The sequence below is a fragment of the Carlito syrichta genome, unplaced genomic scaffold (genome assembly GCF_000164805.1).
Source record: "Carlito syrichta isolate Samal-C Ts95f unplaced genomic scaffold, Tarsius_syrichta-2.0.1 Scaffold288977, whole genome shotgun sequence".
In the NCBI taxonomy this organism is placed as follows: Eukaryota; Metazoa; Chordata; class Mammalia; order Primates; family Tarsiidae; genus Carlito; species Carlito syrichta.
Window position 1 is genome coordinate 421,300 of NW_007233073.1, and position 14,464 is coordinate 435,763.

The 14,464-nt window shown below is 33.8% G+C and overlaps 1 protein-coding gene across 1 annotated transcript in view; it reads right to left on the reverse strand.

Moving 5' to 3' along the window:
• MALRD1 (MAM and LDL receptor class A domain containing 1) overlaps positions 1-14,464 on the reverse strand; it is a gene marked incomplete at both ends in the record, with an annotated part of 488,577 nt that overhangs the window by 411,920 nt on the left and 62,193 nt on the right. The window contains 2 exons of the mRNA XM_008054043.1: positions 6,532-6,694; positions 9,212-9,388. Of these exons, the coding sequence (XP_008052234.1) occupies positions 6,532-6,694; positions 9,212-9,388 (340 nt within the window). The remainder of the gene's footprint in view (positions 1-6,531; positions 6,695-9,211; positions 9,389-14,464) is intronic.

The following is a 14,464-nucleotide window of genomic DNA, read 5'->3' on the forward strand; positions in this document are numbered from 1 at the left end:
AATGGAATAATAATGCAGCCATAAAGAAGGACAAAATTATGAACTTTGCAGCAACTTGGATGGATTTAAATTCTATCATACTCAGTGATCTATCACAGAAGCAAAACACTGAGTACCATGTTCTCACTCATAAGTAGATCCTGAACCTTTACCACAATACAATTTAAAAGGGATTCACAGTAGCTGGAAACTCCCAGGGGGTTCACATAATAACAATAAGGGTACCTGATCTCAAACCAGGTGAAGAGGGGACCAAAGGGTGGCCCAAAATTTACTTGCACACAAACCACTTGTATACCTAATCCTGAATTGTACTTTACATCTTTAAAATTAAAACATTTTAAAATAAATAAATAAATATTGTTCTAAAAAATAAAAAATAAAAAAAAATAAATAAAATAAAATAGACAATTGGGACCTCATCAAACTAATGAGCTTCTGCAAAGCAAAAGAAACCATCAAAAGAGAGACAGCCCACAGAATGTGAAAATATATTCGCCAAGTGTTTATCCGACAAAGGTCTAACATCTAGGATCTACAAGGAACACAAATGTGCTCAAAGGAAAAAAACAAGCAGCCCTTTTAAAAAGTGGGCAAAAGACATGAATAGACAGTTCTCAAAAAAAGATATATGGGCAGCCAACAGACACATGAAAAAGTGCTCAGCCTCACTCATCATCTGAGAAATGCAAATCAAAACCACAATGAGATACCACCTAACCCCTGAAAGAATGGCCATCATTAATAAAACAAGCAACAACAGATGCTGGTGAGGATGTGAAGAAAAAGTAATGCTTCTACACATCTGGTGGGAATGCAAACTGGTGCGGCCTCTTTGGAAGACAGTGTGGCAATTCCTGAAAGAACTAGAAATTGACCTTCCATACGACCCAGCAATTTCCCTATTGGGAATATACCTAGAGGAACTCAAATCATTCTACCAAAAAGATACCTGCACACGTATGTTTGTTGCAGCTCTATTCACAATAGCAAAAACATGGAACCAACCGTGCTGCCCATAGAAGTTGGACTGGATTAAAAAAAATGTGGTACATATACATGATGGAATATTATGCAGCCAGAAAGTAGGACAAACATATGGAATTTGCACCAACTTGGATGGATTTGGAGTCGATCATACTCAGTGATTTAACACAGAAACAAAGAACTGAGTTCCATATGTTCTCACTCATAAGCGGACCTTGAACAATTAATGCTATAAGAAAGCAATTGGCAGTATTGGGAAACTGTCAGGGGAGAGGATGGGATTGGCAGTTGAGGGAAACTGCTAGGGAACGGAGGGGAATACCTCATCAACAAGGATATCTACATGATCAATGTTTGTATACCTAAACCTGAAATGTACCCCACATCTTTATAATAAGAATTAAAATTAAAAAAAAAAAAGAAAGATCACTGGACTTGGATGAGAGGCTGTGTGATTTTTTTTTTGTGGGGGGAAGATTCTTTAACTCATTTGCCCATTTCATGATAAGTGATTGACAAGTGCACTTGGTCATGCTGTACTAAGTGTTCATCAGTTTTTGATAAAAATGGCGTAACCCTGGTACCCCACCCTCTCTATTCACCCAATCTTGCCCCAAGTGCCTTTGTTTGTTTGTTTGTTTTTCTGAAAGAGAAAAGTACTCAAAGAAACATTTTGAAAATGTGGAAGAGGTGAAACAAAAACTGGCAGAAACATTGAAAGGTATCAAAGTTGACAACTTCAAAAACTGAGCAGTAGAAAAAGCATCTCAATAGGTGTATTAAATCAAATGGAGAGTACTTTGAGGGTGACTGAAGTTTAAACATGTAATAATAAATACACATACAATAAATAAATTCTGGATTTTTGGGGGTCTGCCCTCATATCATATACCTTATTATGATCATCTTTTTAAAGGCATATTTTAGCAAATATGCTACCTAACTACTCTTTCTATGTATACATATATATGTGATTTTAGGTGTGGTTTAAAAGTATTGTCTTCAGCAGAGATTTCTCTTAAATTTCATGTATTTCAAGTCACTGTGGTTAATTTTTAAAAATTACTTATCCAGTAATTTTTAAAAATTACTTTTACATTATTTATGTGGATTTTAGTTTATAATGATGTCAAGTCTGTACAATTGTATAATATACATAAGAATGTAGGCACAGGAACAACAGGGGACTAGAACTCATTTCCAATGGAAAGACAATGATCAGTGTTTATATAATAAAAGTAGAATCTGGGGACTTCTCAAACACTGAAGTATTAGTGATCTCATCTTCTTAGCAGTTCTGAATGAGATGGTGCATATAAATAGTTTCTCAACAACCTGTAAGCAAGTCCTAAAACCCCAAATATTTTAAAATCTCCATCATGTCAAAGTATCATGAGATTGGTATGTGTGTTTTGTTTTTGATCCAACAGAAAGACAAAGGTCATTTTGATTAGACTAGAGAAGTGAGAGATCATGTACGCAAAATAGTTTGATACAAAACATCGGAAACAATATATAAGCAAATGGGTGTCTTGAAATTACATGTTTTTTAGATCAACTCAGGGTAAAGAGTTTTCTCTCAAACTACTTCACATTTGTAGCTACTTTATGAGACATAAGTCTGATTTTATTTTTTAAATGCAATAGTCTGAGAGCATTCTTTTGTGTTTCTTCAGAAACATTTTGTTCTAAAAAAATATTTGTCACTATATTTAGACAAAAAAGGAACCTCCTCTGATCAAAATTGGAATTAGGAGGTGAGAAAGCCACCTCTCTCTTTCAGCAAAACCTTCCCTACTTCCTGCCATGGAGGCCCCAAGAATGAGATTTCTAGAACCATCTAGGAATTATACTATAAATACAAATTATCAGCTTTATTTCCAGGATTTCAGAATCTGCATCTAGTTATACATAAATAAATGTAATATATAAATTTCAGTAGTCCTGGATTCACATTTTGCAAAATTTTCCCGAAGGCTTCCATGAGCATAGACTGACCTGCAGTATGCACAGGAATTCTACTAGACATCATTTCAAATGAGTGATGGAGTATGGATAACTTAATTTTGCTTGAGGGGATAATTTCATACTCCTAAAAAATCTTAACATAAAATCATACTTAACCAAAAGATGGGCATTTAGTCAAATAAAATGAATTTGAGGACTAAGGACTTAAAATTGCTCCTCCACTTCCAGCATTAAAAATGAATAAATTGGGTCAAGTAAAGGCTTTTGTTATGAGATAAAAATAATCATAAAATTTATGGTGCTTAGGTGTGAGTCAATTTACATACTATAGAAGCACTGCCTGGGCTAAGAGACTTAATCAATTAAACTGATTGTATAGGTCATAGTTCAGGATTCTGAGATCATACAAAATTACAAATGAAGAGGAATCACTACACAACACTTCTAAATCTACAGTATCCAAAGCATATTTATTTATTTTATTATATATATTTTTTTAAGTCGGAGTTTCACTCTGTTGCCCAGACTGGAGTGCGGTGGCCACTCCTGGCCACCACAGCCTCGACCTGCTGGGCTCCGGCGATCCTTCCGCTCAGCCTTGCAAGTAGCTGGAACTACAGGCGCGCGCTACAACGCCCGCTAATTTTTTGATTTATTGTAGAGATGAGGTCTCGCCAAGTTGCCCAAGCAGGTCTCAAACCCGCGGGCTCAGGCAATCCACTCACCTCAGCCTCCCAAAGCTATGGATTACAGGCTGAGCCACCGAGACCGGCTCCAAAGCATATTTAAATTTGAACTATAAAGCTCAGATTCTAGGTGATCCAGATATCTTGATTTAATGATAAGCAAATAATTTTTTAAAAATTGTCAGCTAAGCTGTATTGATGTTTTTGCCAGCTTCCCTAATAGTTGCTAGAGAAGGAATGGACACAAGTTCATCTTGCTAGTCATTCTTTTTTAAAATCTATGCTAGATTATGGTTATTTTTTTTTTTTTCAAAATACCAAGAAAAATACTTTACTACTAGATATTCCTTCTCACTGGATAATTTAAAAGAAATGAAAACTTCATCCAACTTCAGTCTCAAAAGGAATGTACATTGTAACTGATGATATTTACATTGAATGAATTTTACTTTATCATGTCATTGCACTATAGTTTGAGAATAATATTTATTTCTACAGACCTTGGTTATAATCCTAGAAAAAAAATTACACCAGTGGTCCTAAGTTGGGACCTGCTGAGCAGGATGAAGGGAGAATACACTCACTAAGCTCAATCACTCAGTGCTACGTATGCCTGGCCTACAAGAAGTAGTGGCTTTTTCTAATTCATCTAAAGGATTGAATGAACCAGCTGCCTAGAATGATGTTGCTCTCCTGCAAACAAATAAAAAATAAATATGCAAGCCTAATTTTATATCGTGACATTCACTTCAGATGTACCAAGGCTGCTAGTCCCTTAAAGTACAGATACAAAAAAAAGTAAAATGTTATTTGGAATATCACCTTAATTAGCTGTTATCATTTCATTTTATGATAAAACTGTGCTTTTTAAGACCTTGTCTAAGACACAACCACACAATGAAAATCTTCCTGCACATTCCTATCTCACTATGACTCTTTTATACTTTTAATTGCTTCATTAAGTACATATATTGAGAGAATATTTTGAAATATGTTACTGTACTTATTTTATCCTCTTGTACTTGTTTATAAATTGTCCTTATCTTACTGAGCCAGAAGCAATTTTTGTTTCAAAGAGAGAGCAGGGATCACAGAATGTGAAGATAAATAAAGACTTGACATAAAACTTTATTTTTAAAACAAATCTTGAAAATAACTTCAGAAACAATATGCTTTAAAGCTTGACTTTAAATTTCTAGAACCAAATACCTGAGAGAGAAAAGCCTTTTCTAAATTAGCAAAGTTTCCCTTTAAGTATACAAATAAAAATTGGTAAATTGAGCTCAGATTTTACTCTAAGCTATGGAGTAGGATATATGATGCTTAAGAACTATTTATGACCCAAAGTAAAGTAAAAAAAAAAAAAAAATCAAACCTTCCTTGCCTGAAAAAGAATCCTAGGAATAAGAAAAGAGGAAGACAAGAGGAGATGTAAGCTTTGGGGCTATTCCCTTGCCCATGATGCAGTGTCATGTAGAGAACATATGGTTAATATTATCTGACTATTAAGAATTTTTATTTAAAATATATTTATTTGTGTGTTTTGTAGCCTGTAATTATAAAGTACATATTGATGCTGATTAGCAACTAATTTGTTCAACAAATAATTTTGGGGACTTATTATACACCAGACATCTGAAAACAATGCAACAAATTGGAAACAACTGTTCCTGGGATTCCTTAGGGAGTTTTCTGTCTACTGGTGGTAGTGGGCATGGGAGGAGATACGAACTGTCGCCTTACAATACATTGACATATTTCTATTTACATATTTACTACTTTTATGTGAGATTCTAGTCTTCTTTTTTCTTTATGGAAATGTAGATTATTTATGAGATGTGTTTTATTTATATAAGCCACAGAAACTTTCTGAAATTACTCTTTTTTGTGAGGTCAAAAACAAATAAAGGAAAAAATGTTTTCAATTTCAAGCATATAAAACTCCCAAATGAAAAAAAAAAAAAATAGATTAAAAACTAGGGTCATGTTAATAGTTCCAGTCTCCTTTGGGCTCCATTCAGAAAGAACTCACTCATCACCCTTTCCTTGTTTCCACTGTTCTTTATAGCACATATCATCATCTGCAATACTTTCTATTTATTGACTTACTTCCTGTCTTCCTAATGAGAGCCAGGATATTTGTTTCATTCACTGTTTATCTCCAGTGCATAGAGCAGTGTTTCTCACACAGTAGGTACTATATATATATAGATTTTTTTTTTTTGCAGTAACTTTATAATATTGGGATAAAATGAAATTAACTGGGAAATTCACTAATTGGGAACAGATTAATAAATTGCTGAATATCCTTACAACAAAATGCTTATCATGTTTTAGATGAGTAATGACATGATTCTGCAAAGCAGAAACTGTTAATGCATCTATGCAGAAAATCTGAATATTTACATGGATTCATATGTGTATAACAAACACCACAGAATAAACAGGAGGCAGGGAGCAAGGAAAGGAAGAAGGGAAGGAAAAGGGGAAGAGAGAATGGAGAAAGGGAGAGGAAAGAAAGGAAACTGAAGAAGGAAAGGGACAAGGAGGTGGAGGAGGAGGTAGAAAAGGAGAGAAGAGATTTGGGGGAATCGATCATTTGAAAAACAACATAGTAACAGTGATTTTCAAGGAGTGATGATATTAGAAATTATTTTGTTTACTTACTCATGATTTTATATAGTTTCTATGACATCATAAAAGCATTCGTTACTTTTTATTGAATATTATTTTCAATTTTGTATGAAAGAAAACACTCAGCTCTCTCACTCTAATTTAAGCATTCATCTTTACAATAGCACTAGTCTAGAATAAGGTGGAAGGGTAGGAATTTGGGAACCATTTAATAACTATTTCCTAACAGACATGTTCATAATATGTGGTCACTTACTTTGTATGATCCACTGAAGGCCTGTGGTTTTCTTCCCCATGGTGAATACTCATTCCATTACCAAGTCCCCACCTGAATGTGTTTGAATCTTGAAGTAAGTTTATGGGGATTGGCTGGTACCATTTACACAGGTTTCCTGTTTCAAAGCTGCAAATTTCCGTAACTTGTATAGGATGAAACAAAGAAAACATGAGCTAATCACAATAAATGGCAATTTCTATGTATACTATTTTCATCAGTACTTTTTTACTCTTGTTTTTGTTTTTAATTATAATGTAATTTCTAAGCATTATTTGTAAAAGTAACTTGGCAAATAGTTTGCATAATCACTAGACGATTCTCAAAGAAATCTACGTTTATTCTTTTCAAATATTCAGAGCAACTAAAATATAAGAACAAATGCATGTACTATCTGTTTTCATGAGGGGGTGAGATTATAATTAACTTCTATAGAAGCAATTTAAGCATTGCCAGTCTCTTCCAAGGCACTTACATTGCTTGCATGACCACTAATTTCTGATAGGCTGTTTTCTATTTCCCACAGTAATATTACAAAGTCCAACTTCAGCTCAGTCTCTGAAGGGTTTTGCAAATTTCAAAATAAAGTTCAAAGCAATGAGATTTACAACAACTTTTATATTGGAACTCTTTCCTTGAAAATTTTAAACATTCGTATAGTGATAGTATAGTGTATTCTAATATCACAGGAAATTACAAATCTAGTGATTTTTAAAATATATAGGTTATATGTAAAGATGTTTTCTGAATTCTCTCTCTCAATATGTTCATGCATCTGTCTATCTTAAATCCTCTACTGTTTCAATAAAAAAGATTCAATTCAGCAAGTTATTATGTATAGTATAGAAACCTGCTGTGTATTCCAGCATTTAAATGACATTAAAACTGACAACACGCCACTAACACCATTTAGAAACTTGGGTATATGAGTTAATATAAAATCTAAAAAGGAAACACTTAATTGAAAAAAAGTGTTTTTTCATTTGAGTATACCATTAATCTCTGATGTTAATATACATTAAACAATTATATTAGTCTTATGAAGAGATTTAGGATTCATTATAATCTTATTCTTCTTATCAGCAAAAAAGATAAAAATTGTGGATGTTTAGAAAACAATTAGAGGTCATAAGGTGTCAGTCAAGCAAAATGTATAGGTTCTAGAAATCTGCTATACAACATTGTATATTTTTTCAACAGTAATGTGTCATACCCTTAAAAATTTGTCAAGAGGGCAGATCTAATGTTATATATTCTAATAACAATTTTTTAAATTAGAAAATATAAAGCTGTAGTTTACAAGCAGATTTGCTATAATATTTCATTTAACAGAAAGAGAAGGAGGTAAAATCATAGTTTGTCCATAAATGAAATGATAATTCACTTATTATGTATTCAAAATGTAAAACTCCTCTGTTATTTTTAAAATAATAATTTAATAGTAGACAGTCTTTCAAGACACAAAAAATTTATCAAAATTTCCCATCAAGTTATAAATGACATTACTAAAATGACAAAGTTGAACTTAGAAGCAATTCAATATTCCCTAAAGATGCTCATTAGGTATAATTAATTGGGTTTTATGTAAACTTTTACAAACACTACAACTTATATATGATCATAAGGGGATTTTAGTGTCTACCCATGAGAAAACCTGAATACCATAACATCTTCTGTTGAATTATTTTCCATCTGTGATACATGATATAAATTTCTGGCTAGCTTGAGTTAATTATCAGTTTATCTCATTAATAATGAGTCAGCTTTAATTTTATGATTTTTTTAGTCTAGATTAGATAATTTGTGGTGTATTTGTACATTAGGAAGCATTTTTTTCCTGAATAAATATGAACCTTATTGGATTTCTTAAGTCCTAGAATTTCTGGACAAGACTGATATAAACCAAATAAAAGTTTCACTATTTTCTCTGTGTTATCTGTATGTTCTAAACCCTTAACATCATCAAAACATTTGAGAATTACTATAGTAAATTCACACCCACTCCATAAAGAGTAGAGAAAGATATTACAGTGTTTACTCCTTCTGATCTGATGTTTCATCCCTTCAGACACAGATTAATTTTTCTTCCTTCAGACTGTATCTTTGGCAGAGAAGTCCACTTTTAAATTAAATAATTTGCCTTCTACCCATTTAGAAAAAGTCATTGATTGGGCAGGTTCAAATAAATAAAAAAACAGGACATAGGGTTTAAAGGTTTCATCCGTACTAAAATTGGTTTTCTCATGAACTCTGTATATTTCATATAGTATTTTTGTTATATGTGAATTTTGGCAATGGCAAAATTTAAATGAATGAATCTAAACATTGATTATTATGATGCTTTCTGCCTAAACATGCCCTATTTGGTAATGTGAGGATTAGAGACCAACGGGGGATGGTTCTAAATGCTAGACCCAGAGTCAAGTAAACCATACTTTTAATCCAAAATAGTAATCTAAAGACACTTGCTATTGGGCTCGACAAAAAAATGCATGTTGATTCTTCTACTGCAATTTACTGTACAAATAATTCTTACATTAATAAATATATCTAACTATGAAAATTTCTAACTATAACACTAGGCTATGCTACTGAGTAGACTAATATTTTCTTATACAATTTCATAGTTGTATGTAATTTAAAAATTTAAGAATTCACCTACCACAGGATGATTCATCTGATTTGTCAGGGCAGTCATACTTAAAGTCACATTTCTGAATTTTTTCAACACAGTGACCATCAGACCTGCAGACAAATTCATTATCTGTGCAGTTGTGTGGAGGTAATGTTACAGGAACTGAAGTTTCTGGCGGAGTTGGAAGTTCTACCGGTAAACTACCTTGATAAGAAATAATACACAGGCATTATTTAGTAGGTTTTTTCTTTCTTTAAAGATTTTGCACAATGAAGTTTGTGCTAAGTATGCTTTACATTTAATATTATAAAGAATATTTGATAGTATTTGTTAACCTGCTAAGCTCCATTATGTAAGCATATAAGTTAGGGTTCTTGGTTTTAGCAATGAAAAATAACTCTGAATATCTTTGATCATAAAAACAGGTGCAGGTACAGATGGAAATTATTGAAAAGCTGTTCAGAGCTCATCAAATAAATGGGAGGCCCAAGGGCAAGGCGTGGAGGATCAGCAGGAACCAAGGGAGTTAGAGATGCTGGCATTAGAAACTAAAGTCAAGGTCTAAATAAGCCTTCCAGTGCATGAAAAAACTTTGTTCTTTCACTGCCACAATGAATCTAATATTTCCTCATCTTTATTTCACATATTTAAGATTCAAGGTTGCAAGACAGATCCAAACCAGGAGTCTTCATCTAGAAGTTTTGGTCAACTAAGATTTTGATTTCTGAAATGACTGAGGCTAGAAGACATTTATAGAAGTAGATTGATCTATACATTAACTTATTCAGTAAACATGTATTGATAACATGTGTGTGCTCTGTAATAAATCTAAAGCCAGATGTGCCATCTCTGCCATATAAATAGTTTACTGACTAGTGAACAAAGTGGTCAGATGGATCCCTCATTACAGTTCTGTGGAATAAATTTATGGCAGAAATGATAACCCCATGGAAACAAGAATGGCATCCATCCTCTCACTCCTGCATCTATAGCAAAAATCATAGACCACCATGTTTGGGAGGTACACTATACCATAGATCATAGCATGTGGTAGGTACATGTGAATGCAGGAATAAATGGTTGAATAGATTGAAAGATGGGTGAATGAATGGCAGAGTGAATAATGAATAAATGAACAAATGGAAAATTTCACAGTGTATTAAAATAACACAGAGGAAAAGTATTTACCAGATGGAAGTCAAGGAAGACTTCTTGGCAAGTTGATGCCTAAACTAACTTTTGAAGGATGATGAGTTCATCTGGCTAGCTGAAGAAGAATGCAAAGTCTTCATGGAAAATGAGGAAAAAAAAAAATGTGTGGAGAAATAGAAATATGCTGCTTTTAAAAAAATACTGTGAGAGTTTAGTATGACAATATCTTGTAATATGATTAGAATGTATTTGATTGAGCCATTAAACATGAATTGAAAACGAAAGAGTAGACAGTTATCAGGCCACGAAGAGCCAGATGAGACCAACTTCGGAGTACGAAATAAACACAATAAGCTATGGAGAAATACCAAGATACAAAATCTCTACTTCAAGAAGTAATTTTTTTGACATTAGTGTGAAGGATAGATTGAAGTGGGCTCTGACATTTAATCCTCTTTCTTTAATCCAGACAACTAATAAGCCAAAGCAGAGATGGCTTAGAGTGGAGAGCAAAGATCTGAACACCCAATATTAGATCAATGGGGATTTGAGAGCTACTGGGAATTTGGGAAAAGACCAACAGCAAGTACTTTATATTTTTGCTCAAGTTCTAAAGCAATTAAGAGCTAAGATTGAAGACTGTTGACCAAAATATTAAATTTTTATCGACAAAGCTAATACTGAAGAAAATTGTATATATCTGTAGACAAGTGGTCTTCTAAAGTGTGAAACCCATAAATAAACAGACTCTGTAAATTATAACTTGTGCAGAGAAACTTCCAGACTTCCCTGTGTAAAACTATAACAAGGAGGAGTCAATCAGATCTGCTTCCTGTTTCTAGTCATCTCTAAAAAGTGGAAATAAGCGACCAGATATGCCTGTTTAGATTCTCCTTGCAAATTCACCAATCCACTGTTGCTCTTCCTTCCCCTGGGAATGAATGAATAAGAATGAAGAAAGGCCAGGAATGTTATGCTACTAGATTTCAGCCTACATTAACAGAGAGACTAAGACCAAGAAAAAAGTGTTCTGGTGAGTTTAAAATGAGGAGCACATTGGTAAGTAGATGGTGATGCTATCCTCTGAGATCGGATACATTAGATATATAAAAGGAATCAGTTTCTAGGGAAAAGAAATATTTTAAATCCCAAAATAGAAAGTCAATGACAACTGTCCAAAAAAGCAGATCCTAGCACACATCTAAATCACTCAACAAAAATAATAACCCAATTAGAGGTTAAAGTTATCACCTACCACAGAAATCAATTCATCCAACAGTATCACAGAATTTGAAAAAGTTTTAAAAGGAGAATCATTTGATTACTTTGAATGCTGACAATTTTGACGATCTTGAGAAACAGAGTTTGAATCAAAGAAAAAAGATTCACTAAACTTGATGAAAAATCACTTTAAAATAAAGTTCAAATGAGATCATATAAGTTGCTTCTGAGGGAATTTGTTGAGAATTGCAAAACATTCAATGGTCAGGTTGATGGATATTGTATAAGTCCCAATGTAATATACAGAACAAATTCCTTTGAAAATTATCTTTCCAAAATGTTTACATACAAGTTCTTAAAAAATTATCTTCTAGTTTGATCACTAAATTTGTTGTGACATTTCAGAGCATAATTCACTTATGTAATTTTACTGAAAATACATTATGTAATTAAAATACATTAGAAAATGCATGAAAACTTTTTATTTGTGTGCCCTATATCAAAAATATCATCCAGAAAATGACATATTTTTCATAGGTTTCAATGAGTGCTTGCCTTTAACTAAAGCAGAATGGCATGTTCTTCACTCTACCACATGCTGATCCAAGCTGGCTTATTCCATATTTAGATAATAACGTTTTAGTTTAAGACAAAGACTGCAGATTTGAATCCCACAGAGATGATTGTCATTTGCACTGAGAAATATGTTCTATGCTCTAATGTAGGCAGCCATTTTGAGATGTGTTAATTTCAAGAGAGAATGAGAAAATTTGTGTTTCAAGTTCAGGGTAAATGCACATTGTTATAATAATAAAAACATTAGATGACAGTGAGAGGACCGTAATAGAGTATAACATAGATTTAGGTTAGGAGCATGCTATAACCCAATAAATATGTAATTGTCTTGTGAACAACAGCACAACCATTTTTAGTTTTCTGTCTTAAAACATAACCTGTAACTGTTTAAAGTTTCAGTTATGGGAAAAAAACTGCAAAGCTCCGGTTACAAGCTTCAACCCCTTCCCTTGTCTCACTTTCTCCTTAGCAACATCCACTCAGGTGCCAGGGGGTAATCACCTAAGTTTCCAGATGTCTCTGCAACTTCCCTAGCTAGTGGACCAAGGTCAGCCCGAGTCAGGCTAGCCAATCCTCCACGATTAAGCTGACCACCAGAGGTTACTACCCAATTAAATGGTAACACAACTGGAAAGCCCCCCCAAACTCCTCCTCCCTTTGTGTAAAAGCATAGAAGGCATCTGCTTAAGGAAACCAGAGCCTCTGAATATACTCCGCTGTGTCGGTTGTCGACAGAGGCCCAGGCTTGAGCTTGTAAATAAAGACCCTCTTGAACTTTCATCGGAATTGGCTCTTGGTGGTCGCTCGGATTGAACTTTCGGCCACTACAACAGTGCATCACAAATGGCTTCATATTTTTGCCTTGCTGTATATTATGCATATTTATGAGAATAGAGATTTACAATTAATTGTCTTGCCTTAAAACATAGAAACTTCAATAGACAACTAAATGCAAACACATATATAATGTTCTTCATAGATTGTGCTACCAAAGCAAGTATTAAAATGCTTGCTCCATAATATACTTCTAGTAACAACTACATAGGATTGAATCATTTCTGATTTTGTTGTTTTTAGAGCAGGAGATAAACCTAGTGAATTGAGTGCCACTAACTGCAAGTTTGGAAAAGTACCCTCTTGAGACAAAGGATAATTCGATTCAACTGATTCAGGATTTGTTACATATTCTCTTTTTAAAAATTGTCTTTAATTATGATTCATTTTAAACCTTCAGAGAAATTAAGAAAATAATACAACAGACACATGATTCACCACTAAGACTAAAGGAATTCTTATAGAATTGCTTCAGCTTCTTATCCTAACAAATAAAGAATGAACAGGAATAAAAAAGGAGAAAGAAAGGAAGGAGAGAGAGAAGGGGAGGAGAGGACCCATAACAAAATACCAATTTATACCAATTTGCAATTTTTCCAGGTATGTTTTCTAATTATTTTTCCTGTAGTGAATAGTGTTAAGTCTATTCACATTGTTATGCCACAGATCTTTAGAATTGTTTTATCTTAAAAAAACTGACACTCTCTATCCATTAAACACATATTCCCCTCCCTCTCTCCTCCTGCTTTTGGCAACGATATTTCCACATTTTCGTTTCTATTATTTTTGCAACTGGCCCAACTTGACCAGAGAACTGATGGGGACTAATGGCTATAATTCGCTGTTGTTGTTTTGTTTGTTTTTAAAGAAACCTAGAAATCAACTCTTCTGGTCTTAAAGCTTGAAACTTACATTTGCCTTATCTGAGTTTCTTTCTCAGAAGCCAACCCTCAGGCCTGTAGTGTCAAGGAACTGAAACTCGCCTTACTTCTTGTTTACCAACTTCTCTTTCTTACCCACCCCCCCAATCCTGTTTACCATATCCTCTTCCTTTTGCCTCCCTAATTCCTGTTTTTTACATTCCTGCTTCACCATATAAACCCCTGAATTCAGTGGGACAGGGAGATGAATTTCAGAATGAATCTCTCATTCGCCTCAGTTGGTATCCCCCCAAAATAAAGCTTTCTTCCCTGACAGCACTCGTTGTCGCAGTGATTGACTTTCTGTGCCACAAGCAAGAGGACCCCAAACAAACCCCTGGTATTTCGGTAACCTTTTGACTAGTTTAGATACTTCATATAAATCGAGTCACACAGTGTTTTGTCATTTCATGACCTATTAATTTAGTTTAGCATCAAGTCATTTAAGTTTATTCATTGGCTTAGTTAGTCCAGGCCACTATCACAAATTATCATAGATAGGTGGCTTGCACAAGAGCCATTTATCGCTCCCAGTACTGAAGGTAGGAAAAATCAAAATCAAGGTGTCATCAGATCC